We start from the raw sequence: 24,886 nt of genomic DNA, 5'->3' as shown, positions 1-24,886 counted from the left end.
TCCTGATCGTTGCCACGTGCGAATTATGCAACACCGTTGATACTTGGAATAGGCCGGTACGTTGACTTATTTCTGGTGTAGTAGACCATTGATATTACATGCTATCATTCAATATTCATTAACACAATTACCGTCGTAGATAATCTAATATATACAAACATTGAAGTTACAAAAGCACTCAACTAAATCCAGTACAAGATTGAACATGTTCTAGATCTACATGTAGTCTTGCAAATAATTAAACCCTTGCCATGATTTTTTTCCATTTACTCTGTGAGGTCGGCTGCACCACAACAGTCAGTCTGGTATTTCTGACAGATACTGAGAGTAGAAGCAAATCACAGAGAGCACTTACCTCCTCGGGAATATCCTCTGATGACCCAGTGACAAAGTCCATGTCTGCATAGTTGACTATCTTCGATTTGTTCCAGGTCTTGTATCCGAAGAAAAGGACCGCAAAGAGAGGAATAGGGAAATAGGTTGTGACAAAAGCAGAGGCATTAAACTTGTGGACTAATAGAAAAGTAATGAAATTAGCTGTCAGTTCTTGTCCGAACTGATAAGTCTCTTTTCTCATGCAAACTTACTGAAGGTGCCGAATCCACCAAAAATAATCACCATAATACAGACAAACATGCCATCTACAGAAATAATCAGTAAGGTGTTGCTATTGGATAATGTTCTGCGACTTACAGTATGAGAGATACGGCTGGAATGGGGCTTGGTAGGATAGCGTCTTTCGATCGATGCCGTTAGCTTTAAGGCCCTTGTGCCATCGGATACTTGTCCACAAAATTCCGGTCCAAGAGATCATTCCGCACATAGCCGTCATGTTCGAAACTAGATGTATTTAGTAAAAGAAAAAAGAGCACATCACAACAGTGATATTGAAGGTGATAATATTCATACAGTAACCGAAAACCGTCCCTGCCTCGCCTTTGGAGGCGGCCATGAACGAGAGTAGCGAGAAGGCTCCACAGAAAATAACGCTTAGCCATGGCATGCCATCAGACTTCCTGGTTTTCAAGAAGATCTTTGGTGCATGCCCTCGAGCAGCAAGCCCGTAAAGAGTCCGTGATGAAACGAAGAGATCAGCACATCCGGCTGACCACGCACTAGTTAGAAGGGCGGCGTTGATTATTGATGGTAAAACAGGTATTCCCGCATTCTACGTTCCCGCATTAATACATCTGAGGAAAGAGAACATTTCAACATCACGAACCTTGATTGCAATAACAAAAGGACTCTTGGCTGCAGTGGAACTAATGTTGAGAGAGGGATCCGATGGAGAGACAAGAAGACCGATCTGTAAAAATTGTGAGTTAATAATCCTTATTTTGTGGCCTAGGTACTGAAGGCCAAGTCTTACAAGGAAAGCACTGCAAACGTAGACTATACAGAGCAGAAATTAGCTCAAATTGCAACCCTCGCGGCAAAATGAATACTCACACAAGACAAGCCTGATCCAGACACTCTTAATGGCACGGGGTACATTCTTTCGTGGCTACCGAATTTACAAGTCAATATCTAGATCAATAACGTTTTTGGAGAAATGGATTCATACACTGGCAGTTTCGGCAGCTGCAATGGCAGTGATTTCGGTACCAATGAATGCAAATGCGGCGTCAATAAGAACTGAAGTGTTCTGCTATCAGCACACGAACATGATAGAATGTAGTCAATGAGCTGCCATACCGCTGAAGAATCCAAGAAAGCGGCCCTTGGCACCAGCTAGAGAAGTAACTTTTGGTCAGATCTTAACACTATCGGGTATATATAGAACCGTAGGCTTACCAATCCCTGAATATTGAACAAATCCTCCAGTTTCACTCCAGTATTTGAACCCGATCGCAGTGTGATTAGGACCACCTCCTGCACTGATAATAACGCCAGTGATAATGAGGCCAATGATGGTGATAACCTACAGGTAATGTATCGTTAGAGACTGTAACTAAGGAATGATTTTAATTGAGTGAGGGCATAATACTTTGATAGAACAGAACCAAAATTCCATCTCACCAAAAACACGCGTGCCCGCAAAATTGATTGCCCACTAGAAGCTGAATTAGTTGAGATCTGCTGAAAGTATGCAGAGACAAAACTTACCACTACAATGAGCATCAAGCCGACCCACATTGCATTATTGCAGATTCCCGTAGTACAAGTTGAGTCAGCCTGCCCAGCGGGCGTCCAATATGTGATAAGTACAGCCGCAGCTGAGATCTCGGCGGGAAGAACGACTGTACATGTCAACTTTCACGTTCACTGTCGATAAAATAAAAAACTTACTAATATAACTAATAATGAGGTTAATAAAAAGTAAGCCTGTGGGTGTCGGAGAAAACTGACTTATACCAATACAAGACACCCATTGCAAAACCAAGCTCAGGAGAAACAAATCGACCGGCGAGAGCGAATTGCCCACCGGGCATCGGAAACTGGGATACCATCTCACCCAATGCAATCTACATTAAATATCAGCTATTCGACGTTCTGTATGACCCAAAGGTAGAAAGCAAAGCGTACCATGACCGAGTATAACAAGGATGCCATAACACAGTAGCTGATAAGCAGACCTGCTGGGCCACCATTTTCCAAATCGCTTGCGGTGCCTAAGAACAGACCAGTACCCTATAGTTTATGATTAGAGGATAATTTTGGATACACCGGAACAGAGTAACTAACAATAACACCTCCAATTGCAATCATTTGTCTGGAATATTGATTAGACCGTGCATGAGGGTAAGTAATATCGAATTGCATCTTTTATAGACTCACATATGCCGAGGCTACACAATCACTATCAACAAACATTATTATGATAAAAGATGGGATGATATATACCTTCAGTTGTCGTTTCAGACCATCGCCATTCTGTAGTAGGATCTCACGGCTTTCCTCAACACTACCGGTAGAAACTGGCGTTTCGTCGGTATTAATGCCATCCACTACCTTTTTCTAAGAGATTTCGTATAATTAGACACTGAAAATCTACGAAAAATTGTCTTATGATGAGTTCCATCTTGCTTACCTCTTCGTGAAACATGATTGGTTCCCAATATTATACCAACAGGCTGATTCCCTCGTGTAAGCAACTCCGCCGATGGGGGTGGTGAGTTTCTATTTAATCTTGTAACTTCATTAGTAGTATATGAGAGACTGTCCAAGCGCGACAACTAAACTAATACAGTCGCGATAAACTCAGATATGGACTGCGGGTCTGCCTTCGTGATAACAGCAGTTTGGCGTTGCTGGCCCATGATAACTATGCGGGTCCATCGGCAAGTTACCGCTGTTCTTATCAATGCCCTAAAAACTGCGGATGGCACACCGACGCTGCCGACTACGTAGTTACACAGCATAGCCATTTTTTGAGATAAAATAAATTTGTTTCAAAACATATCAAATCTGGGTATCGATGATTGATCTCATTCTAAGATAAAATAGAAAGTTGCAATTGCGTCTTGCAGCATGAAACGAGCACTGAAACCAGGGGTCTACGCGCCTTTGCCTACGTTCTTCGATGACCATCAAGAACTTGACTATGTCAGCTACAAGAAACACCTTCTCAGTGAGTTTCCCTATTTATCTATGTTAACGGACCATTTTTGAAGATTTATTGACATTTTGCATAGAGCTAGCGACCAAGGGAATGAGTGGGTGGTTAAAAACGCAATCTAATTTCAATACTAACCTCCATGCAGTACCTGTATGCGCGGGGTCTCTGGGAGAGGCAGTTCATTTGGTGAGTAATTATATTCCACTACCTTATATATTGTATATCGGACTAAATTATCAAAGAGCTTTGACGAAAGAACAGCCTTAATCCGATTCATCAGGGCAACTCTAGATGAAGCAGGTCTCAAATTAACCCCTATTGTGGCTGGTGTAGGAGGCTTAAGCACCCGAGAAACAATTGCCTTAGCAAAAGCAGCATCGGATGCCGGGGCGTAAATATTTCCTATATTCTTCTTGTCATTATGTTCGCTCACGGGCCAGCAGGGACGCTGGGATGGTTATCCTACCAGCATATTACGCCGCCAGCCTCAACACCGATGCCAATCAAGTTGTTCAATATTACGTCGATATCTGTGAAGCATCACCAGTAAGTTTCATGATACAATTTCAGGCTATTCTTTACCAAAAGAAAAGTGACGACTGACGGAAATTAGATACCACTCTTGCTTTACAATTTCCCAGCCAACGCTGGAGGACAAGATATGCCTTCTGCTGTGATAAGTGAAATAATGGACCGGGCACCAAATTTATGCGGTGTCAAACTAACGTTGGTATCTCAACATTGTAGATAACCAGTGCTGACGACTTGTCTTTAGATGTGGCGGAAGCATCGGGAAACTCCTCCGTCTTAACGCTAGAATAAAGGAAAGTCTATCAGTAAATAGCAGCCGACCTTTCCCTTTCTTGCTTTTAGATGGCCTTATCGCCGATTTGACACCTTGGATGCAGTGTGGTGGACATGGGACAGTTAGCGGTATTCCCAATTTTGCACCGCTAGCATCAATGAGGCTATGGAATTTGCTCAATACGTCATCATTGACTAAAGAAAAGTCAGAAGAGGCTTCGAAATTACAGGCGATTCTGTCCAAGGCAGATGTCGCCGCAGTACCTGGTGGAATTCGTGCAATGAGTTAGTCGCCTCGCCCACTTTCTTTATTTCTAATCCCTCGTTTTTATTTAAACCATTTCTGATTTCACATAGAATACGCTTTAAATAAAATACATGGATATGGAGTAGCACCACGAAGACCGTTGCTTCCTTTTAATGAAACGGATGGAGATACGTTTATGGAAACGCTTCGTGAACTGTTTGAGCTGGAGGCCGAGCTAGAAAAGATGGAAAACAGAGAAAAGTGAAAATGAAAACATTCTATAGTGACATTCCACAATTTAGATCAAAATAGATAAAATATATGAGTTTACAAAGTTCATAAAAATATGATAATCCAGATGTCCTATAAATGAAATATTTAGAGCAATCTTCACTTAACCTGTATATAGAGAATAATAAAACACCAATTGATCTGGAAGTAAGTCAAACCTTAGACTCATGAATTTCAATTTCGGGGTTCTTTCCTCTAGACGGAAACGAGAAATGAGGTAAATGAGGCCGGTGAAAAGGAGTTAGCTGGCTTGCCCAATCTAGCATGTCACTGCATATTCTGACAAGATCATCTAACTTTGCCCATCCATATAGTGTCATCAGTGTAAGTGGGATTGTTACTACCCAGTATACCCAAAACTTGTCTGACATATTCCAGTCGCGGCCGGTGCTACTTCCAGGAGTATAATTGAAGAAATTGGATCCAAAAATCCCGGAAATAAATGTGCCCGGTAGATAAAAAACACCCACTAAAGTCAGTGCTTTCACCGTCGCATTATCACGACGGGTTGTATCAGCAATTACCATTGTTATTTGGTGATTGTACTACAGTTTGTTAGTAGCTTGTCTTCCAGTTCATGATTATAGAAGAATACAATAAACATACGAGGTCTGCTTCGTTAGACAGTCTTTCGCTTAGAGTCGATGCCCTTGCTTTGATAGCTTTGATTCTTTTTGTTGCGAGGTACATCCGCTCTTGAATAAGGGAGTATATCTTATGCCATTCTGCTGCAGGCTGTTGGGCAGGAGAATTGTCAGTGGCAGAGCCAGTGCTAAGCTTCCTGGTATTCTGGCTCTCGGTGAAAAATTGAGCATGGTGATATCTCATACTTTCTAGCGTGTCAATGGCAACTTCGAATGTCTCATTTATGTGAATCAAATGACGAGCAATCTCCCTGAGACGAGGAAAATCTGGCGTATAGAATGATATGCCGTTCTTTCTATTATCGCTCTCCGAAACGCTAATGGCCGTTCCTGCTTTGGTCACGGGTTTATCTCGTTCCTGGTTTGATTAGTATTTTTGAAAATTAAACTAACAGCAAAATAATATAGTGAAGGGTTAGACGAATAATATAACCGACCTTTTCCCGACCACGAACAAGATCTCGCACCTTCCAGACAGCTTTGTCGTAAACATCTTCTAGTTCTTCTGCCAAGGATACATGCCACAAATATGGGTTCTCAAGATTTTTGAACCCATGAGCTCCATAGTAAACACTCTCCATTATCTGTTCCGAGACCGACGGTGGGCAGTTTACAAACAACACAAACTGCTGACCTTGGAATTGCCTAACCAACACAGATATTTGCGACCAGTGGTAGTCAGGGAAGAGGCTATCTTTACCCTGATAAGTGTGTTTGATCTTGAATGTGCTCCACGAATCTAGTGAACTTAATTAAACTTTGTTTTTTTTTATAACGGACTTTTCGTTTACAACCCACCGTAGCTAGTCTCGTTAGTACCAGTAATGGTATCTTCATAACGATAAATACCAAATGTACCATTGAGGTCATCATTTATAACCGACTTGAATCGCGGAGGAAAGAATGGATAGTGTTGGTGCTGAAAGGCACCATTTTCGGCACAATTTTCGGTACCACTTTTGGCGAATCTAGTAAATACATATTAGCTTGAATGTGGAAAAAGACTCGGAAAGAAATGTGACAAACACGATCATTCGTCGCGGCTTGTTTTTGCGCTTTTGTATATTATTAGTTAGTTACCCAGCCAGGAATCGGAAAAATGACGAACGTAGATTCTAATTGCTTCGGTCAAGGTGCCTGTACGTGCATGGAATTGCCTGTGGCCTGTAAAGTAGTAAGATGCCATCCACTGCATAGTAAAAAAGTGCCATTTGAATTAAGTTAATAGACAAAGCCGTACCATCTTCTTCATAAGATTGCACATCCAGCTCAGCGTCCTGGGTGGGTGTGGTGGCTCTACTTCCAACGAAGCCGCTGCTGGGAACTGTCTGAGCGCGAATAATATGGTTCATTTTCTTCTACATTCAATTTGATAGGGTTTTCGTATATATATGTATATATATATATAGGTAGACTCGAAGCTACGCATACAAATAACTACGGGTCGAAGAGACGAGGACCTACTGTACTTTAAATCTCGTTAGGCGGACTCGTGGATGAGCCTCATCGAAAATCGCGCGGTGGTTGGGGCTATGAGAATCGGCGCCAACTCATCACAGCCTGACACAGCCCCCGGCGCTACTTATGCATCTCCTAGGCAGCTAGGTTTCGACCGGTATTTAGCGCATTAGTTCATTAGGCTGGCTGTGAAGTTATTTTGCGACCATTCAATCATAGTTAGCTTGTGGTTTACCCGGGCGCAAGCTGTAGCACAAGCTACGGAGCGAACAATCTAATTTTTAGCTAGAAGATATTATAGGCTGCATATAACTGTATCCACTAATTTGTAAAGTTTCCAAAAAGAGAGAAAAGAAAACCCAAGCGAAATCTCTCGTAAAGTTAATATCGTGAGGTAAGTTGGCGTCCTACTTTTACTTTTCACATAAACAAGCGATAGCAATCATACCAGGACTCTTGTTATTGTTTCTACGAATTGGATTGAGCAGTTCCATATAAATAAGGTCTAAATTGCTTAAAAAGCTGGTATATAGTCAAATTGGTGATTAGGATGAACTAACCAAGATGGACCAGCAGCTTTACTGAGCTAGGTAGTCCGAGAGATAATTTTCGGGTGTCTTGTTTCTCACTCATCAGGCTGTTGCTATTGCCATCACTTTTTGCCAGGTAATTAATTTTAGTTATAGAGTTCAAGTAGTTCGCCAACAGAGATGGCCTAAACGCTTCGAGTGGATTTCCGTAGGAAAATCCGGGGTCGTTGCCATCTTACAGACTCGCCGTTTTGGTCGGCGTTTTGGTCGCTGCAAACTACATCTGTGGCTGTCCTATTCTTTATATGTTCTATTTCCTTCTTTTTGATTCAAATTCTCCCTTTCTACATTAGAGTAATTACCGCGTGGCGTTGAGCTTGCCAGGGTGCTGGAAGATAGCCACAAATCGGCTTAACCTCGCGAGCCCATGCTTGTGGCGTCTTGCAGCTCCGCCTCCATAGTGATATGTGGCAATGATAGGGTAACCAAATTAGATTATTTAGAACTAGAGCCATACAAACACTAATCCATGCTTACCTTCGTGGCTCATGACTAGGTAGAACCGAGCGCCATTTACTTATGCCCACAGAAAACAATAGGCAAGGGATTTCTTCGGTTAATTGCTTCTTATCAAAGCGTCACAGTTTTCCCTCAGAAAGTTAAGGGTGGCGCCCTTTTTACTTTGCATTGATTTGCTAAACCTCGCTGACGACCCATATAATTTGTCTGAACATGGATCTTATTCTGGAAAAAACCGATTCCCAACTACATCCCTTCTATGTAAGATATTACTGGCAGCATGGAATCAGAGATTTCCGGACGTAGTTCCGATGTTTAACCCCAAATTAATATTCTCTCAACCACTAATATGAGCTCTAGAAGATAGTTCTAGAAGCTTTTAGGACGTCCGTAGCACCGGTACCCATTCACATGGCAATAGCCATGTCTTTTGTAACTCAGGTAACATGGATAGTGGGTATATCTACCATATATTTCTCGGCTACGGGGTTGAATGAGCACAGCTATTTATTCTCCCTCCGATAGGCAAAGTCAAATGAGCTATGACTAACGGAAAGCAGATGTAGATGGGATATATAACCAAGTGACCCTCGTTTGCATTCCTTTTGTTCTTGATTTCTTTTCTCTAGAACTCCAGTCATTCTTTTGTCGTCTTCTTTCGTTTGAAGTCACTTATTCTTCCATCATCGTCTTTCTATTACAACGATCGCTTGTACAGTCCTTGCTGATAAGTTAGATCAACCATGTTGCCATTCTCTACATGGACATGGACGCTGGCCGCCATGATATTCGGTCAAGGGTTGGCAGGCCCAATGAAGGTTCATCCTGGAGGTGCCCAAGATATCGTCGTTGATGAGTTAAATGGTCTTAACGGCACATTTATTGGCAGCAGTGATGGGAATGGCACAGCTTCAAAACCTACATCTGGTGCTCAGCTTCCTCTAGCCATCGTGAACAATCTCGCCGGTGCTAGTGACAATCAGATAAATGTATATGTCACTGGCCGCGACAGCAGCAACAATGTTGTCATGCTCGCATCTGATGGTTCATTCTACTATCCTCCTCCTGGGACATCGAATGAACCATCCCCCATTTCAGCTAATGTTGCCATTCCTCTTGGGGCACAAGGAAGCACCACCAATCTGACTCTACCGGATTACATTTCTTCTGGACGCATATATTTGGCCGTTGGCAATCTTCAATTTTTCGTTATGAACGATCCTAATAGCGGCACGGTGCTAGTTGAACCGTCGGCCGTCAATGCTGTTGATCCTAACTCGGGAGTGAACTGGGGCTTCGTCGAACTGACTTACACAGCAGATGGAGGTCTCTACGCCAATATCAGCTACGTCGATTTTGTTGGGTTGATCCTAGGCATGTCACTGGTCACTACTAACGGATCCGTACAAGCCGCCCTGGGTCTCCAGCCGGATGCTGTGTCCACCATCTGTACCAAGCTTGTATCGCAAAGCTCAGCCGATGCATATCCTTGGGGTAATCTGTGTATGGGTGATAACAGCTCCAACTATCTTCGCGTGATGTCTCCATACCAATACATCCAGAACGGCAACTCTGATGCCTTCTCAGACTACTTCACCAGCTATATAGACACGGTTTATTCCACTTACAGTGGAAGTAACACAGGCTCCAGTGGAGGCAATGGTTCAATCATTATCGACACGCAGAGCTCACCAGGCAATGTCTCCTGTTCATCCAGTGGCGATTCTCTGACCTGTGATGGTGATAACCGTGACTATCCTAAACCATCAGCAGGAGATATCTTTGGTTGCAATACTGGTCCTTTTGCTATTCAAACGAGCGATAATCCAACTCATGACGCCGTGGTGCCTCGCCTTTGTGCTGCTTTTAATCGAGGTACATTCTTGATTCCCGGTGGCAACTTCCAGCCTGGCCCCCCTGCTACTTCATACTACACTACATCGCCCTCCAATTACTACAGCAAGTTTGTCCATGAAAACGAGGTCGATGGCAAAGGTTATGCCTTTGCATATGACGACGTCAATCCAGCCGGTGAGAACGAGTCTGGAGTGGTCTCAGCGAGTAACCCACAGACGTTAACTATCACTGTTGGTGGCGCTTCTACCTGAAAATACACCCATGGTATTTGATTTCAGTGTCTTACCCAATATGTATAATTTATCTCCATTTGTACAGTCCTATTTGGATTATGATGATTCAGTGACCTCTGTCATTCCTCTTAAAAACGAAAAATACTCGAATTCAGCTTTAGGTCTAGAGCTATGGCAAATAAAGCAGCTCTCAATAATACTTTGGAGTCACCTACCTTATTTTCCACGCTTAAAGTGTATCAGCCACAGTCACAATGACTTATACTTGCCTCCAGTCTTAGGTAGTAGAAGATCGACCCAATTAGAGACCTACCCATTAAATAGTGGTAAAAAGTCCGTGGTTATTCCGGACTTTGGTTATATACAAGCCAATGATAAAATGCTGCGAATGTGGAGACTAGTCAATACCGCCTGTGTTCACTTATGGGCTTTTTATGTGCCATCCTCCTGGTTGATTGGGATTGGGTTACCAGACATTTCAGTAGATATCTAGGCGGGTATTGCATGATAGATAAGAGGTTGCACATGTAGTTACCAGGGCTTTATAGCAATTATATGGTTTATATAATTATTCTAGGGCTAGATACTATTACCAGGATCCTCTCCCGGGCTATAACCTTCTAGATTCTTGTGGGCTTTCACCCACCTAATTCTATAATGTCCATGATTTACTATATTCCGGCCTCTGGATCCCCGCAATCGATCAATCCAGACTGCCGGGGACACCGCAAAAGCAGGACGGGATCTGGATCACGCGCACGTGGAAAGTAGACGTGACGAGTTTCGCTATCAGCGGAGATACATTGTGTAGAATTTAATTTCATCATGTGATTAAATTTTCTGTTCGATCAACGAACTCCGTCAATTCCCACCTACAGTTTTCCCTATCAAAATTAAACGGCCAGCCGTTTTTTATATGGATTGCATATACTTCCTATTGATGGTCGATCTTAGTTACGACCAGACAAGGGTGAAATACTCCTACTTACTGCTGTTTTGCTTTCCAAGCTGAACTCATTTCCCCGTGAAGTGTCGACTCTGTCTAGGTTTTGTTTTTCATCCGTGCCATGATCCTTTAACCAATCTATTGCTTGTTTGTAATCTCCGGGTTGGTCCAAGTCTTCATCATCTGAAACCTCATAGTCATCATCACTGCCATACTCGCTGTCCCATTCATATTCATCATCATCCTCAGAGGAATTTTCCTCCGAGTCCGGTACATAACTCTCGTCATCCGAGTCCCATGACTCGTCCTCATCATTATCATCATCAGTCTGTGAGCCGATATACCATAGTGCTGTGCCAGCCCTACCCATGTCATGATATACCGCCATCCACGTCAGTGTCTCATACCTCCTAGACCACATTCGAAAGAAATCCTTTACCGGCCATGTGGGATACGCCATCCAACGTTCTTCTGGGGCGAGTTTGTCATAGTCCACAATGTCAATCACGATTTTGCGCCTTTCCGTAGAATATTCAGTTATTGTGCCTATTACCCCCCATGGATTAATTTATCGTCATTTTCTATTTCCGCCATGCCTTATAGAAATACTAACCAGTATTGGTATCTATCAGCAAAGCCGTCCCATGGCCATCTTCCATCAGATCAGTTAACCAGACACAATGGCCTGGCGTAGGTTGTATTTCGTCCAACTTTCTATTATATACCTCCCCATCGCCATAGGCAATAGAGATGGTATCAGGACCTAGCATCCATTTTTTGCCACAATTTCCGAGTCCCTTTATAGAGCTTGTCTCTGCTTTGCTGTTATCAACGGGCTGTCGTAAGTATGGTAGATGACGTAGCAGCTCGATGGCTTCATCTGTCTTTCCGCGCCAGCGGAGCTCAGCCTCGTTGATCCCAGATCTCGCGCGATCGTTTTCTTCCGTGGCAGGGCAAATAAGAGCTTTCGCGTCAACATAGGGTAATTTGGTGAGTGCATTATAGAATTCTGTCACCGAAAGGGCGACTTCGTCGCGATTGTACGAGTGCAAACTCATCGCGACAAAAAAAAAAGGGACGCGTAGTGGAGTTGTTGACGTCACTGCGCGCGCGGCGAGTAAGCCTGGTGAGTCCGTCAAGGTGAAATGAGAACAATTGACGTGATTGGAATTGACCGTATGGAGAAAATTGTCAGATCCATTAAGACTCCATGGTTTACTCAACAGCATCTATGAAATGACGGAGAGACAAGAAAGAGATCGAGAATGCAATGCGAAATTCCGGAGTTCTAGGCACGCTAGTGCGAAAACGGCAATCGGCTCTATTGTTGGTCCTTTCAGTCCAAGAGAAAGAGCAAGGTTTCTCTTGCACGTGAAATAAAAGCCCTAGTTTTCGATTCCGTCAATATGAATGAGGTGCTTATAGAAAGTTAAATTAGTTATCGCAGCGATTCAATGGAGGAACCAGCCTGTATTTAGAGGAATTATATTTCTGCAGTTAACTAAAAGTGATCAGCATTGAATCATATTAAAAGTATAACATGGAACATTGCGCCATTGAAATTAGGCTAGCAAATCATCGAATATTAACCCTAAGCTCCAAGGACCAGTCAACGAATGCCGATATCTCAACTCATTCAAATGAGATGACCGTCTTTCCAATCCCACCTTTACCATTGAAAACCACAGAACATGCTGCGCGGACAGCATCAATGTCTTTGTAATGCACTTCAGTACCGACCACTGGTCTTAGCTTTCCCTGTTCAATAATCGCTTTTAACTCTTCCAAATCCTTTCCACTCGGTTCCAGCCACAGGTATTGATAGTTCACACCACTCCACGACGCACGCCATCGATTGATCGCATCGACAAAATTGAGAATTTGTCGAAGTATATAAGGAACACTTATTTCCCCGGATGCAGCAAGTTGATCTCCCGACGGAAGCAACGAAATTGATACAACTAAACCAGTCTTAGGGCGCAACAGAGAGAGGTAGGGCATGGCCATGCCAATGGTATCGAAGATGAAGTCAACAGAGCCAGGTGGAATCGTAGTTTTAGGGTCCGATTTAGTGTAATCAATAACTTCCAAGTCCCGTCAGTGTAATCAGTCATTATTAATTTTAACAGGAGTCTTACTCCGATCCACGACACCCTCACCCAGTAGCTCGTTCACCTTTGGTACCTTCGCAGTTGACACTGTGGTAATAACCTTTCCAGCTTTGAAGACATTTTTGCCAACTGGCAGCAATATACGCCAGTTCCACTCACTAGCCAATTTACAATTAACAAACCTGTACGTTGGTCGAAAAGAATGTATGACTCACATCCTGCTGGAACAAAGACGGTCTTTCCCTCTAGAGTACCCGCCAACCTGAGCGCTTGAAGTGCAGTCATGGCTGCCAGGGGAATAGATGCCGCTTCGGTAAAGGACGTATTGGTTGGCTTTAGCGACGCAAGATCCTCCGTCGACTTGGCGTACTCACTCCATGACCCTTTCTAATTTAGCATCTCTGATAAATACATTAAGAATTCGTGCTTCAGAAATTCATACCCCGATCAGGACTCTTCAGCCGGACATAGACCTCATCGCCAACCTTGAATCGCGTCACCGCCGATCCAACTTCGCTGACAGTTCCGGCGCAGTCATAACCGATTTTATACGGAAATCTTCCATCGTTAGCGAGGGTCAAGCGGTATCATGATCTCTCTCAGAGCTCCCAAAGGCCATACTGTAGGGGAGACACCATCTTCATAACGCCACTTGCTAGCTTGACGTCGACCGGATTGACAGACCCAGCATGCACTTTGATGATTATGTCACGATCATTCTCAATGACAGGTTTGGGCAGCTCGCCCAGCTGGTAGCCCTTGGGCTCAGAGTACGTGTTGATGTGATATGACTGCATTGGATGCGATTACATGAGCTGATGTTGTCACTGTGAACTAAGCTTCGTTGCTAGGACTTAATAAAGGGATGGGTACGGCGGACTATGGGGAGTCCCACTGCGGGAGATCGCCTGAGCACAATGTTGCTGACGTCACCATCCGTCATTACAACGAGATTCGGACAATCAATTACTCCCAGTGTATGCCTACAAATCAAACGACTTTCCATACGGGGTCTGCTAACTTTACGGAAAACTGCAAAATCTCGAGATTCTCTCGTCTAAACGTTGTAAATATAGCTAATCATGGTCGATATTCATTCATGTTAGGTCATCACATTATTATTAGGTGTCCCAGAAGAAGCAACAGCTCGATCTCACCTCTCTCGGCATTAACCGAAAAATCGCAAGTTAAACTCTCTCTGTCAGTTGTTGATACTCTTGCTGTTCCTGCGACTCCCTATCTGCCGCGAGATGATAGCTGGGGTCGAAAGTGCGTCGCTTGCGACCGACAAACAACCACCGCAGGCCACGTGCAACCGCTTTGCAAAGATCCCATGGGTTGATGGCATCAATTATGGCTGCCGCTCCTAGCCATCCTCCGTGATACGTTTGGCTCCCTTGAGCCCCAATGTTCTGCTTGTTGATGACGTACGGCTGCCACGGAAAGCCCCAGAAATGGAGAATTGCGAACAAGGACATCTCGATGCAGATGAGCAGGTTTGGCAGTGCATTGTTCCAGTCTTGCAGAGAAACTTTTTCAGATGACTTGATAGCGCCGGAAGAGGTTAGAAAGTCAATTATCGTCTATATTTGTTAGTTCACAGCGCTTCAAACCCAAGGAATAAAAGGGTGGGACGAACAGACTGCCAGAACGACAAGAAAATCACTAGCTTGATGCACAGAATCTTCAAAAACGGCCGATGCTGCGCAATATCTTCTTTGATCTGGATATAGAATTGGATCAAACAATACATAGCGATTGTCACCGCGACTGACTCGATAATGAGAACCTGTTCGGCTGTCAGAAACGTTCGCTGTCCAGCAAAGGTTGAAACTGACCCAAATGTGGGCAAATGCTGGATTATCCGAATTTTCACAATAGAGATTGACAGACTCTGCGGCAACAGCAATAACTGTCATCACCACACGAATGAAGCAATATTGAAACACGCCGATCCATACAACCTGAAAAGTTCAACACAGTCAGCAAAACAACCAAACCCAATTTGCAGCTTCTATATATGAAAAGGCTGCCACATACGTTGAACCAGGTCAAACCGCTACGAGGCTTACGCCAAATCCCATTTTGTCCACCAGTGCATTTCTGCATCCAAGGAATTGGCCAAACCCAGTTTTTCGGCTGAATGTGTCGGAAGTATTCCTTTTGGCTGTGAAGGTCTGGAACGATATAGTTACAGAGCAAAGTGAAGAAAGATGCAATGGCAAAAGGCTCGTAGCAATTGCCAATGAGTTCGAAATAAACTGTTTTCTTATAAAAGTACACGCAGAGGAAGGACGTAATCGAGTATATCGGAATCATGAACAGAATTCGAAGTATACTGGAATTATCAGCAGAGGTTAGGTTTATGGACTTCTTTTCACGGCTATCCAAATACGGGTACGTACTGTCTCTGCTCGGCCGGTCTGCTATAGTGTGTGGTGTGGCCAATGATCAAAATACTGACTAGAATAAAAGATATCACTGTAAATATAGCGCAAAGAATCACGCTTAAATTATGAAACGTGACCCCTCCATTCCAGAGATGGATCTCGTGGACTAATTAGAAAAAAAAATCAGCAAAATCAAATTAATCCAGCACTATCCCAAAACTTACTCGTCGCATTCTCCTCAGTAGAATTGCAGGATGGCCAAGCCATGGCTTGCGTGACACCAATTCCTACACGAATTGCTACGCGAAACTAAACTGGCTCTAAGACTGAAAATCAAGAAAATAAACACAGGTGCCTGAGGAGCCGCTTCTATATGAAGTAACATTTTTATTCCATCTCCGGTCCCCGCTATCAACGTAGGAAATCTCAGCCACGTAGCTACCGGCTTCCCGGAGACTGCCGGAATCCTGTGCAACGCAGTGACTGGCTTAGGACCGAACAAGCAATCGTTCAGCCACATATTATTGATCTTAGTACAGATGCACTAACTCAGAATGGAGAGCATTAAGTCGATGCCGAGTCAGTAGTTGGTGGAGAGGCCACGTAAGTGCTCCAATCACAACGAGGATCGACCAAGGCACTGTTGGGGCTTGGAAATTTAGTCGCAGGTTATTGAGGGCGAGTCGCCGAGCCCAATATAGATGCGACAAATTGTAGTACTCCGTGCATTGCTGTGGAATGTTACCTTTTTCAAATGTCTGAGACAAGTTACGCATCCTTTACGGTGCACCTCTCGGTGTTGACCAATATTTCGCAATTCTGCAGGCACAGAGACTGACTTTCAAATAGAAATCCGAGCACGACTTAGTACTTGTCGAACTTTTAACCACCATACCAAAAAGGGCAGCGCAACGCTTGTTTGGTAACGATTATTTTGGTTTCTTAGTTGCATATTTTTTCTACCAGTGCGACGTGTGACGACCAGTCACTGCCTAAGCATGACTGTGCCATTTGCACGCACAAGTAAAAACCAAGAACATCCATGTAGTTTAGATTTCCTCCTGACGCTTAGGTTTCTCGATTATCGATACGAATACGGTTAGTTATTGCCTGATCTTTCTCAATGACTATATAGAGGATTCAAAAGAAATATTTTACTGTTTTGAATCTTATTAACGAGTATAACTACAATTTTTGTTCACTAATTTCTATACTATTAATTATTTGACATATATATAGAAAAAGAAAATAGTGCCTTAAACAAAGTCTATAACTAGATAAACATTATGACTTGTTCAGAATACACTTGGAAATATCATGGCGCCAATAGATAAGCCCTTCATCCAGCCAACTCTAGGTCTAGTCTATCCCTTTATACAAGTTAAAAAGAAGTGCTCGTACAACATGCCATAAAACAGGACGGAACCTAGAACATATCGATGTCACAGCTCTACGCGCCAGTAAGATTGAAATATTACCACGTCACCCCATCATCTCCCTATTCTGTTCCCCGACGCTGGTCTCTGTTTCAAAGCGGCGTCACTCTGCCGCAACGTTCTCTGCCAAGTGTCCAAAGCGACAGGCGAGGCTCGCCGAACTATAATCTAAAGCAATAATGAGCCACTGTTGTCACAGTTGATAGATTGGCTCCAAATCTTACCCATTGGAGGCCTCCCTCCAGAGCATCGAATTTATCGGTCTTCCCCTTCTCCATTTTCTCCCTTGCTTTGCGCACCTTTTTGTCGTCGGCTTTATTGCCAATTCTTTGACCAAAGGCGGCAAGAGGGTCTTGTCGGCCACTATTCGCCAGTGGTGGCAATACATCAGAGAGAGGGGCAATAAGGTTACCATACCGTGCTACTCGATCTTCTGGTAATGTGCCAGGCGCCGATCTTGATGCAGAGGAAGAAATCCCGACTTCAGCATCGACATCCTTCGATTTACCAATACTGGGCCGAGGTTAACCAGCGGCTCTTAGCGGGACAAAAGTAAACCTACCATATCTCGAGACCATTTGGTACAAACAGATCTAGGTTGGCTTTTGATAGGGCCCGAGCGACAGCAGACGAGTGGCCCATTGCTGTGCCGAGGCCAACACCAATCTGGCCGACTGTGAGACCAATCGAGGCAGCTCCAGGCCTGCAGAGAACGAATCGCAAATCAGTTTTGAGCTGGAAAATGATATTAAACTGGAAAAGAAACTCACAAGAACCATCCAGCGATATTAGCCCCCTTCTGGAAAACCTGCGCCTCCGGATTCGGGATGATAGCGATGTTGATATTATCCAAAGCTTGAATAAAATCTCTGAAGGATACACCGTACTGTCTCAGTTCATTACTGTATCCGCGAAGGAAAGGTTGTCCGTCTCCGTATGTGATTTGCGGTAAAGCCAGCGGACGAAAGTCAGGACTTTGCGAATAACCAGAATCCTGATAATCGTTGTTCTCAGTGTACCGTTGTCGCGGCGGCAAAGGAGGTTGAGCGTTCACTTGAGGGGATTGGTAGTCGGAATTGTAGTATGGTCCGGAATCATAGTAATTGTTATTATTATGTCTCATATCCACTGGGTCGTCCTGCCTACGCGGCTGTTGATGACGGCCATCGTAACTATATCGCGGTGGAGGGTAACCCGGGGGTCGATTTTGCATTCGTACGTCTCTTGTGTTGTAATCGGTACCATCAGAATATCGTTGACTAGAAGGAGAGACCGAGTATTGGCTAGACGATGACGAAAAGCGGTTTGAGCTGAAGCCGTTGTTCACTTGACCAGCACCAAGAGCCGAGCCAAGGACATCTCTAATCAAACCCATGACACAATATGCCTGTAGTGAAAGCTATGAATGTTGAAATATAATAGAAATGCCATGAAATGTGATAAGAATACCAAGTGCTGGAATACAGTTCATTATATACCCAGATCAAGCCCTGAAATGTTTCCCTTTACGGCAACCAGCTTGTTAAACTAACCCACCCCAACTAACTCCTTTCGGTAACCATCCAGCGACCCCAACGACGTCATTATTCTATATAGTGTTAAGTGCACTTTTCATTGGAATTATCGTGTCTCTTTAGCAAAAAGCAAAAAATAAAGTAACCTCATTTAAATAAATACAGACTAGTGGATTGAGGTTTATTGCTTATGCGTTGGAGAGACCCATGGCACTAATAATATTCCCTTAGATTCGAAGTGAATCATCTACTCTTAGGCTCACATGACATTCTCACTGATTGATCAATCACACCCGTGATGGTGTTTGGCCATGCAAGAAGTAGTCAAGTTGAGGGTGATGAAATAAGGTAGGTCTAAGAGGGGGGGCTGAGGTTACAAAAAAAATAGGCATGTGTATGCCTGAAGTTCGGCCCCGTGTTAGGGACTATTTAGAGTAAGCTCAGCGGCAACTTAATAAAGTCATCCTTCTAGTATTATGAATATGACTAAATTCACAGCAAAACCAATTGATTAGTACGCAAATCGCTAATTGTTCTAAGTTCAAATATTTCCGACTTTAAGCTTGCAGGAAGAAGGAAAAGTAATTTGGGAATCAATCAATCACTCAAAGCCACCGCTTGAACCAGTCTAAAGCCTGTGCCATGGAGTCCTCCAGACAGGCTCTCTCCTGAGGATCATCCGGGTTGCCTCTTACGGCAAATCCATGACGGCCAGGCTTATACACCTTATGAACAATTTCTGGATACTTCCTTCCCCCTTTCTTAGCGCTGTCATGGATTTGCTCGACCTTGCCTTTTTGCTCAATCTTCACTCCAATGTCCTCCAAGCCCCAGCCGATAGTAACGGGAACAACTAGAGCCTCAACGTCGCCGGGAAATGACAGATTACTTGGGTGCAGAGCCACCGCTGCATCAATAAGCGGTATCTTTTCCCCGTTCATTTCAATCATGTTGCTTTCTAGGCCAGCTCGAAGAGCATATCTTCCGCCCCAGCAGAATCCAGCCATCCCGATCTTTTGGTTCTTTGGAGTCGCCCGTCTCAAAGCCTGCAAAAAGTCCATGCAAACTTTATTTGTCTGTGGCTCCTTGTGCCTCATCATCCATATGAGCACGGATGGGACATTGGCGAGAAGACCGGTATACTTTGCGAATGTTGATTGCTTGGCCGCATCGACTGGAATGGCGACATCAGCAAACTTGAGCGGTGCAGGATCACCTTCAAAAAAGTCGGGAAGGTAAACTAGCCACTCGCCACTTTCAGCGTAGGCATCCGCGATCAGCTTGTTGTTTGGTAGTGCTAGACCGAAAATATCTGAATAAACCACAATGATGCCCCGAGGGTTGGTGCGGTTGCCGATCACATAAGTATTGAGACCGTGGATGACTTCTTCCTTGCCCTTGGGCAGGCCAGCATGGATGCTACCCTGCATAAAATTGTAAGTAATACTGTTATACTAGTATTAGTAGAGTTCGTACTTTGATGCACTCTTCACACGATGGCGCCATTGCAGAATTGGGAGTGAGAACTAAAGACACTCCTTCGGCGAGTTGTATAGATCGAAATGACGCAGTAGCCAAATCTCAAATGTTGATTCACAGAGACAAAATCGGTCAACGTATGGTATTTCTCTCTTCCCAGGTAGCAGTAGACCGGAGGGATATACGAACCACTAGAGACTCTCTAGCAGATGCAGGGCGCAAAGTTTGATGGATAATCGAGGAGCCAAAGATAAACGTAAACGCGGTTGATATGCATGGTAGCGTCCAGAGGATGGGAACGATGCCTGTTTATATAGAACATGAATCTTGCGACTGCATTTCCGTGTAGCTCGGTGCTTTCTCGCGCGCAATAACTTTGGGCCGAATTGTCGCTGAGAAGAGAGCGAAAGCTGAAACCGCTTATCGATTTCACAAAGTTAGAGCTTGGACTAGCGCAGTCGGTGATTAGAGCTTATTTGCCAATATATATTTTGTTGGCTCGTTCGCTTATTCAAGATTTTAGCTCGTCATCATACAAAAAGGTCTCGCTATTACTTCGGCTGCGGCACGCGAGAAAAACGCGAGCCCGCCAAGACTTTTTTGTTTGAAAGGGGGCATATTAGTGCAACTCACCACATGAGTCAGGTATATGGTGAGACGAAGGTTTATTTACGGAAAAGAGCCTCTGAGTGATGAGTTTATACAATTTTGGCCAATCACGGAGAAATTAACGGGAATTTGCCTAAGATTGCCGTTCACTATGTGATGACTAGCCTGGGGGTAGCATCTGTGAATATATGTCAAAGTCTTAATAAATTTCTTGTTATTTATAATCTTCAATATCAATTGATAAAGTAATGAATCATATATTAGAGTAAATATATTTAGAATATAGTATAATAATAAGCCATCTTTCTCTATTCTCTTTCAGTCGCGGGCTAGGCATGTCGCTAATTAGTGCCATCTCGTTCCCAATCCATGCTTTTAGCAGATTCGATCCAATTAAGCCAATTAAATTGAGCGTCTGAGTCAAATGACGGCTCAGCATCTGCCCATGACCAAGGCATGAAGCCAGTCTCAATATTTTGACTGTACGGCAAATCTTCAGTCACGTTTGAAAGTTGATTGTTTGATTTCCCGGTAAGTTGCCCTAGTAAGAGCTCGGGTTGATCAAGAGTTATTTCAGATGTGGTTATACCAAAAGTCCCTGGTTCTTGACGTGGTTGAGCCGTGTTTGAACCCAAATATGTAGGATCTAAGTTCATGGTAGAAGCCGCGTGACTTGGAGGTTGCCCAGCCATTGAGCGTATATTCAGTTGAGGTGGGTTGGAGTTGTAAATTGATGATCCTGAGGGTTCGAGCCCATGATAAACCGCTGATATTGGAATATTCTGGTAATCTGGAGTATTGAGGAGCTGCCACCAACGATTTCGAAAGATACCAACAGCATCACTTTCAGCGGAAAAAGGGCCAGAGCTTGTTGGTACTGGGATTCCGCTGCTTTCAGCCAGCTCTTTAGCAGCTGTTGCGTTGGCTCTCAGACGTTCCAACTCTGAATCTCGATGTTGTTTCGCTTTAGACATTAGCTTGCGCAGGGGAACCCATATCCGCATATTCTTGTCTGTGTAAAACCGAGATGGGATAAGCCAGCTACTGTGAAGCGCGACCCAGGCTCTTTCAACCATGGGTGACCACGGTCGCCGCGAGATCTCCATCGCAAGATAAACAATGGCGTACCAATGGGTATAAGTCAGGAAAATCCAACGCCATTGGCGACACTTCGGTTCCGAATTTAAAGTGTGGTTGTACTCCGCCACCTCAATAGCAGAAGTGAAAAGTTTAGCTCTGACCTCATCCGAGAAGTGCTCGTTTGGAGAAAAGAATAAAGAAGGAAGGTAGGTTAGAAGGGTCATTTTGGCTATTACAAGGCGAGTGCATGTAATCATGACCCAGAACACGACGCTGGTTGACTCTGTCCAGTATTTCAATCGATTTCGCTCAACAATCTGGTAGAGCTCGTTGAGCATATGGCTTTGTCTTTCCAGATCGGACGGGCCATCCTTGACGATCAAACCGGTCATTTGCCTCATAATATAACAGCTTTCGTAGCTAATACGAGCAAAGAATGTATCCGTGATGCCTTCGCGCTCTGTGGGAGGCTGATCCGAGTCGGGGTCTATATCCGCATCGTTAATGTTGAGGGGGAGCTTGGTGTCGAAGCTATCGTTTGAAATGGTGAGATCTGTACCCTGGTTCTCGGATGCTCGAATATCTAGCATACACAGTGCCCACCACACTCTTCTTCGCATTTCAACTTTATATGGTTTCAGATGCTTTAAGTTAGCTCCATCGCGGTGCAGCCCAATGGCTTGGGCCATCCTAATTGCGAGTCCAGTCATCATCCAGACAAAAGCGGGGCTTTCATGTAGACGAAGCAGAAACAGAAATATCGTAAGTGCCTGTGTTAAAGCTACACTCGGAGTGTTAAGGAAATCAGCCTTTGCTAAAGCATACTCTAAACCCATACGATATCTGAGATTGAGATCTGTTTTGGTGAAGCCGAAGTTGGTGATGACCTGGAAAGTATGAGCGTTATGCCGATTCTCACTCAGGTTAACTTCACAAAAAAATAACTTACATCTTGATCATCCATAGAGGTTACTGCTGCATAGTATATAGAGAATAATAAAGCTTCATTAGCCGGAGTAAGAGTAGCTTTGTCACTTGTGCGCAAGTCCCGAACTAGCTTTTTAACAGTCGGCATGTGGACGATTTGCAGTATGACATTAACATTTTCGGAGAAAATATCCAATAAGAAAGGAATTTGTGAAGGAAATGGACGAAAGTCATCAAGATTTGGGACTGAATGGTTTAAATTATGCCCGAACATGAAGGCGTGTCGTTCAGAGGGTGTGCGTGTAGCTTCCTGGGTAGATGTAGCTGGTGTAGTCTTCTCAGCTGACAAGTCGTCGTCCGAAGAGTCAGAATCATCGTCTGGAAGACCATTGGTGTCCATCTTAAGTTCATCAAGCTGGAGCTCAAGTAAGTTCATAGTTCAAGCAACTGGAGAGAGGCTGTCAATAGAAGATTAACTCACTTCATAGCCCACACGAGACCAAAAACCACTGCTAATATAGCGACTACTGCTCGCGTCCTGAAGAACGAGCCTACCGAACTTATTCTGAACATTTGCAGGACTTGTATTAGACGAATTCTCCTGGGGGGGTTCAGTGTCTCCAGACGAGCTAGCGACAGTTGAATTGGCGGTTGCGTTGGCTTGTTCGAGCTGGCCACTCAGCTCCTTGACGAGGCCCTCAAGAGTGTGCAGTCTCTCCATCACTTGATTAACTCGCGGGTCTGAGGCCGATGCCGCATTATTGGTAATGCGATCGAGACGACGAGCCCATCTTGGTGGACGATCTGTCGAAGGAACGACGCAGGCGATATTAGCTCGGCGGCAATTGGAGCAGGGGGACTGCTTGTCACAGCGAACTTTTCGGCTTCTGCAAGTGACGCAACTACGAAGCCTTGCTGTCGACATGGTTGTGGATCGCAGCGTCTCCGCACCGGCCTCGGTGCTCGCGAAAATCTCGGCCTCTGCGTCCGAAATGGTGGCTGGCACTTTTGACATGCTGCGTTCAGCCCAGAAATAGCTGCCTGTTGACTTCTACAAAGCGAAATGACCCGCTAATAGTCTACATGCCGCATTATTGATTGGCTGATGTTCGATTATGCATGTTGTCCTTGTGAGTGATGGCGTTGTTGAAAAAGCTAGGCAGAACCGCCACCCGATTATTGGTGGGGCAACTTCGTCAGCCTCGTGGCAGCAACACGCTAGCAACCTCTAGATTTGTATGTTATTTAGGCCTAGTCTACATACAAATTCTACTCTATCGTAAGCTACCAGTCTATAAAATATGTTCGCTCTATGTGGTTGGTCGCATTACTCTCCCGCAGATGATTACTGTGGGGCGTGTTTGGGGCATAGCACGAAACAATTTTACCAAAATCGGCATTCGTCATTTGTGTTCAAGATTTAACGCCCTAGCTTTGACTAAGTGTCGTGGATTAGTTAGATTTTAATATAAATAGTTGGTATTCAAGATTTTGAAACATTCAGCCCGCTATATTTTGCTATGTACACTCCATTTTTGATGGTAAAGCAAGATATCAACTCAATATCAAGGTCGTATATCAATCAGCCTTTTTCTTCAATGATTTCTCTTCTTGTATCAATTGATACTCTTGGCCATGCTCGATTGTACTTGCATACGTTAATGTAGCTGAGATATCTGCACGTATTCGCAATAGTCAGAGTTTCATAGCATGTGAAAATATAGCTGTCGTTGTGGCTGAATGTTATGGGCCGATGATCCTAGTTATTGGTTGAAGGCAATTCTAGAACCCCGCGTCTGTCCTACAATCAGTAAAAAATGTTTCTTTCAAACATCGAGAAGTTCTAAGCTTCATGACGAGTACGACGTACGAGTACATATAGAACAGACTGGTATATGTAGAAGTGATATACCTACTGACAGCGCAGCTGGACTGGTGATATTATCCTCACTTTGGGACATGAAGGTTGCGGCACTATGGTGGAGATAGACAGCAAAGTGAAGAACATAAACCCTGTATCACTCTTTTATCTAATCTATATCTCACACAATAGGCCTGGAGACATGACCAAACCGTCAATCAAGACAAGTTTTGGATTCTTAGTTTTTACTGCAGAAATACAAAAACAAAAGAGATCAAAGGAAAAATGAATGTATTAAATGTTTTTGCATCTCTTGATCGTGATTGTGTAGACATTTCTAAGCAAAACAGCCGCACCTATCCATTAAATCACGGTGTAACAAAGAGCTCTG

General features: G+C 44.0%; 10 protein-coding genes across 10 annotated transcripts; 2 read left to right on the top strand and 8 right to left on the bottom strand.

The window, feature by feature from the left end:
- Positions 1 to 175: 175 nt before the first annotated feature.
- Positions 176 to 3,046, bottom strand: BGW36DRAFT_460565 (putative arginine permease; the record flags this gene model as incomplete). The annotated part of the gene is made up of 20 exons (XM_046222097.1): positions 176 to 283; positions 356 to 513; positions 588 to 641; positions 694 to 840; positions 910 to 1,168; positions 1,223 to 1,306; positions 1,370 to 1,392; positions 1,450 to 1,504; positions 1,565 to 1,635; positions 1,696 to 1,731; positions 1,795 to 1,921; positions 1,988 to 2,053; positions 2,107 to 2,240; positions 2,290 to 2,297; positions 2,350 to 2,465; positions 2,527 to 2,631; positions 2,686 to 2,713; positions 2,779 to 2,789; positions 2,845 to 2,958; positions 3,032 to 3,046. The coding sequence occupies 20 exons, from the start codon at positions 3,044 to 3,046 to the stop codon at positions 239 to 241; spliced, it is 1,656 nt and encodes a 551-aa protein (XP_046073154.1). The 3' UTR covers positions 176 to 238.
- Positions 3,047 to 3,347: 301 nt separating this feature from the next.
- On the top strand, positions 3,348 to 4,944 carry BGW36DRAFT_448693 (putative dihydrodipicolinate synthase). Its single transcript, XM_046221755.1, has 8 exons — positions 3,348 to 3,571; positions 3,636 to 3,656; positions 3,705 to 3,745; positions 3,802 to 3,950; positions 4,003 to 4,105; positions 4,173 to 4,285; positions 4,335 to 4,648; positions 4,721 to 4,944. Exons 1-8 carry the CDS (start codon positions 3,472 to 3,474, stop codon positions 4,873 to 4,875), a joined length of 996 nt encoding a protein of 331 aa, XP_046073153.1. The 5' UTR covers positions 3,348 to 3,471; the 3' UTR covers positions 4,876 to 4,944.
- BGW36DRAFT_376609 (uncharacterized protein) lies at positions 4,617 to 7,015 on the bottom strand. The gene is made up of 7 exons (XM_046215905.1): positions 6,654 to 7,015; positions 6,572 to 6,600; positions 6,344 to 6,513; positions 5,983 to 6,284; positions 5,508 to 5,903; positions 4,721 to 5,446; positions 4,617 to 4,648 (listed from the first exon to the last, which is right to left on the bottom strand). Exons 1-6 carry the CDS (start codon positions 6,738 to 6,740, stop codon positions 5,054 to 5,056), a joined length of 1,377 nt encoding a protein of 458 aa, XP_046073152.1. The 5' UTR covers positions 6,741 to 7,015; the 3' UTR covers positions 4,617 to 4,648; positions 4,721 to 5,053.
- A 1,819-nt stretch (positions 7,016 to 8,834) lies between these two features.
- BGW36DRAFT_396398 (putative glucan endo-1,3-beta-glucosidase precursor) lies at positions 8,835 to 10,160 on the top strand (the record flags this gene model as incomplete). Its single annotated transcript, XM_046218157.1, has 1 exon — positions 8,835 to 10,160. The coding sequence occupies one exon, from the start codon at positions 8,835 to 8,837 to the stop codon at positions 10,158 to 10,160; it is 1,326 nt and encodes a 441-aa protein (XP_046073151.1).
- A 932-nt stretch (positions 10,161 to 11,092) lies between these two features.
- Positions 11,093 to 12,146, bottom strand: BGW36DRAFT_358208 (uncharacterized protein; the record flags this gene model as incomplete). Its single annotated transcript, XM_046213948.1, has 2 exons — positions 11,093 to 11,634; positions 11,702 to 12,146. The coding sequence occupies 2 exons, from the start codon at positions 12,144 to 12,146 to the stop codon at positions 11,093 to 11,095; spliced, it is 987 nt and encodes a 328-aa protein (XP_046073150.1).
- A 363-nt stretch (positions 12,147 to 12,509) lies between these two features.
- BGW36DRAFT_376595 (putative alcohol dehydrogenase) lies at positions 12,510 to 14,067 on the bottom strand. The gene is made up of 5 exons (XM_046215904.1): positions 13,821 to 14,067; positions 13,642 to 13,757; positions 13,415 to 13,582; positions 13,227 to 13,328; positions 12,510 to 13,172 (listed from the first exon to the last, which is right to left on the bottom strand). The coding sequence occupies exons 1-5, from the start codon at positions 13,994 to 13,996 to the stop codon at positions 12,721 to 12,723; spliced, it is 1,014 nt and encodes a 337-aa protein (XP_046073149.1). The 5' UTR covers positions 13,997 to 14,067; the 3' UTR covers positions 12,510 to 12,720.
- Positions 14,068 to 14,174: 107 nt separating this feature from the next.
- Positions 14,175 to 16,179, bottom strand: BGW36DRAFT_376593 (organic solute transporter Ostalpha-domain-containing protein). The gene is made up of 6 exons (XM_046215903.1): positions 15,814 to 16,179; positions 15,605 to 15,755; positions 15,240 to 15,537; positions 15,038 to 15,163; positions 14,839 to 14,988; positions 14,175 to 14,782 (listed from the first exon to the last, which is right to left on the bottom strand). The coding sequence occupies exons 1-6, from the start codon at positions 15,854 to 15,856 to the stop codon at positions 14,387 to 14,389; spliced, it is 1,164 nt and encodes a 387-aa protein (XP_046073148.1). The 5' UTR covers positions 15,857 to 16,179; the 3' UTR covers positions 14,175 to 14,386.
- Positions 16,180 to 17,186: 1,007 nt separating this feature from the next.
- BGW36DRAFT_295041 (uncharacterized protein) lies at positions 17,187 to 18,400 on the bottom strand (the record flags this gene model as incomplete). The annotated part of the gene is made up of 4 exons (XM_046211142.1): positions 17,187 to 17,538; positions 17,588 to 17,728; positions 17,796 to 18,248; positions 18,315 to 18,400. 4 exons carry the CDS (start codon positions 18,398 to 18,400, stop codon positions 17,187 to 17,189), a joined length of 1,032 nt encoding a protein of 343 aa, XP_046073147.1.
- A 607-nt stretch (positions 18,401 to 19,007) lies between these two features.
- Positions 19,008 to 20,539, bottom strand: BGW36DRAFT_416240 (Alpha/Beta hydrolase protein). The gene is made up of 2 exons (XM_046219339.1): positions 20,016 to 20,539; positions 19,008 to 19,963 (listed from the first exon to the last, which is right to left on the bottom strand). Exons 1-2 carry the CDS (start codon positions 20,043 to 20,045, stop codon positions 19,145 to 19,147), a joined length of 849 nt encoding a protein of 282 aa, XP_046073146.1. The 5' UTR covers positions 20,046 to 20,539; the 3' UTR covers positions 19,008 to 19,144.
- Positions 20,540 to 20,968: 429 nt separating this feature from the next.
- BGW36DRAFT_294545 (fungal-specific transcription factor domain-containing protein) lies at positions 20,969 to 23,559 on the bottom strand (the record flags this gene model as incomplete). The annotated part of the gene is made up of 3 exons (XM_046211109.1): positions 20,969 to 22,594; positions 22,657 to 23,049; positions 23,116 to 23,559. The coding sequence occupies 3 exons, from the start codon at positions 23,557 to 23,559 to the stop codon at positions 20,969 to 20,971; spliced, it is 2,463 nt and encodes an 820-aa protein (XP_046073145.1).
- Positions 23,560 to 24,886: the final 1,327 nt, after the last annotated feature.

Source organism: Talaromyces proteolyticus, assembly GCF_021365285.1.
Source record: "Talaromyces proteolyticus strain PMI_201 chromosome Unknown BGW36scaffold_5, whole genome shotgun sequence".
Taxonomy (NCBI): Eukaryota; Fungi; Ascomycota; class Eurotiomycetes; order Eurotiales; family Trichocomaceae; genus Talaromyces; species Talaromyces proteolyticus.
This window is presented reverse-complemented; position numbering and strand designations above follow the sequence as displayed.

What these genes read in the sequence shown, in the direction of transcription:
- BGW36DRAFT_376593 (XM_046215903.1), bottom strand. Translation starts at nt 15,856, where the DNA reads ATGGCTTGGCCATCCTGCAATTCTACTGAGGAGAATGCGACGA. An exon ending in AGACCGGCCGAGCAGAGACA is followed by an intron (nt 15,538 to 15,604) that starts GTACGTACCCGT and finishes TGATAATTCCAG; the next exon opens with TATACTTCGAATTCTGTTCA. An exon ending in TCTTGTCGTTCTGGCAGTCT is followed by an intron (nt 14,783 to 14,838) that starts GTTCGTCCCACC and finishes TAACAAATATAG; the next exon opens with ACGATAATTGACTTTCTAAC.
- BGW36DRAFT_376595 (XM_046215904.1), bottom strand. Translation starts at nt 13,996, where the DNA reads ATGCAGTCATATCACATCAACACGTACTCTGAGCCCAAGGGCTACCAG. An exon ending in GCTGAAGAGTCCTGATCGGG is followed by an intron (nt 13,583 to 13,641) that starts GTATGAATTTCT and finishes TAAATTAGAAAG; the next exon opens with GGTCATGGAGTGAGTACGCC. An exon ending in TGAGGGTGTCGTGGATCGGA is followed by an intron (nt 13,173 to 13,226) that starts GTAAGACTCCTG and finishes GGGACTTGGAAG; the next exon opens with TTATTGATTACACTAAATCG.
- BGW36DRAFT_376609 (XM_046215905.1), bottom strand. Translation starts at nt 6,740, where the DNA reads ATGCAGTGGATGGCATCTTACTACTTTACAGGCCACAGGCAATTCCAT. An exon ending in AAGCCGCGACGAATGATCGT is followed by an intron (nt 6,514 to 6,571) that starts GTTTGTCACATT and finishes TGTATTTACTAG; the next exon opens with ATTCGCCAAAAGTGGTACCG. An exon ending in TACTAACGAGACTAGCTACG is followed by an intron (nt 6,285 to 6,343) that starts GTGGGTTGTAAA and finishes TAAGTTCACTAG; the next exon opens with ATTCGTGGAGCACATTCAAG.
- BGW36DRAFT_416240 (XM_046219339.1), bottom strand. Translation starts at nt 20,045, where the DNA reads ATGGCGCCATCGTGTGAAGAGTGCATCAAA. An exon ending in CGTGTGAAGAGTGCATCAAA is followed by an intron (nt 19,964 to 20,015) that starts GTACGAACTCTA and finishes AATTTTATGCAG; the next exon opens with GGTAGCATCCATGCTGGCCT.
- BGW36DRAFT_448693 (XM_046221755.1), top strand. Translation starts at nt 3,472, where the DNA reads ATGAAACGAGCACTGAAACCAGGGGTCTACGCGCCTTTGCCTACGTTC. An exon ending in GCTAGCGACCAAGGGAATGA is followed by an intron (nt 3,657 to 3,704) that starts GTGGGTGGTTAA and finishes ACCTCCATGCAG; the next exon opens with TACCTGTATGCGCGGGGTCT. An exon ending in ATATCTGTGAAGCATCACCA is followed by an intron (nt 4,106 to 4,172) that starts GTAAGTTTCATG and finishes GACGGAAATTAG; the next exon opens with ATACCACTCTTGCTTTACAA.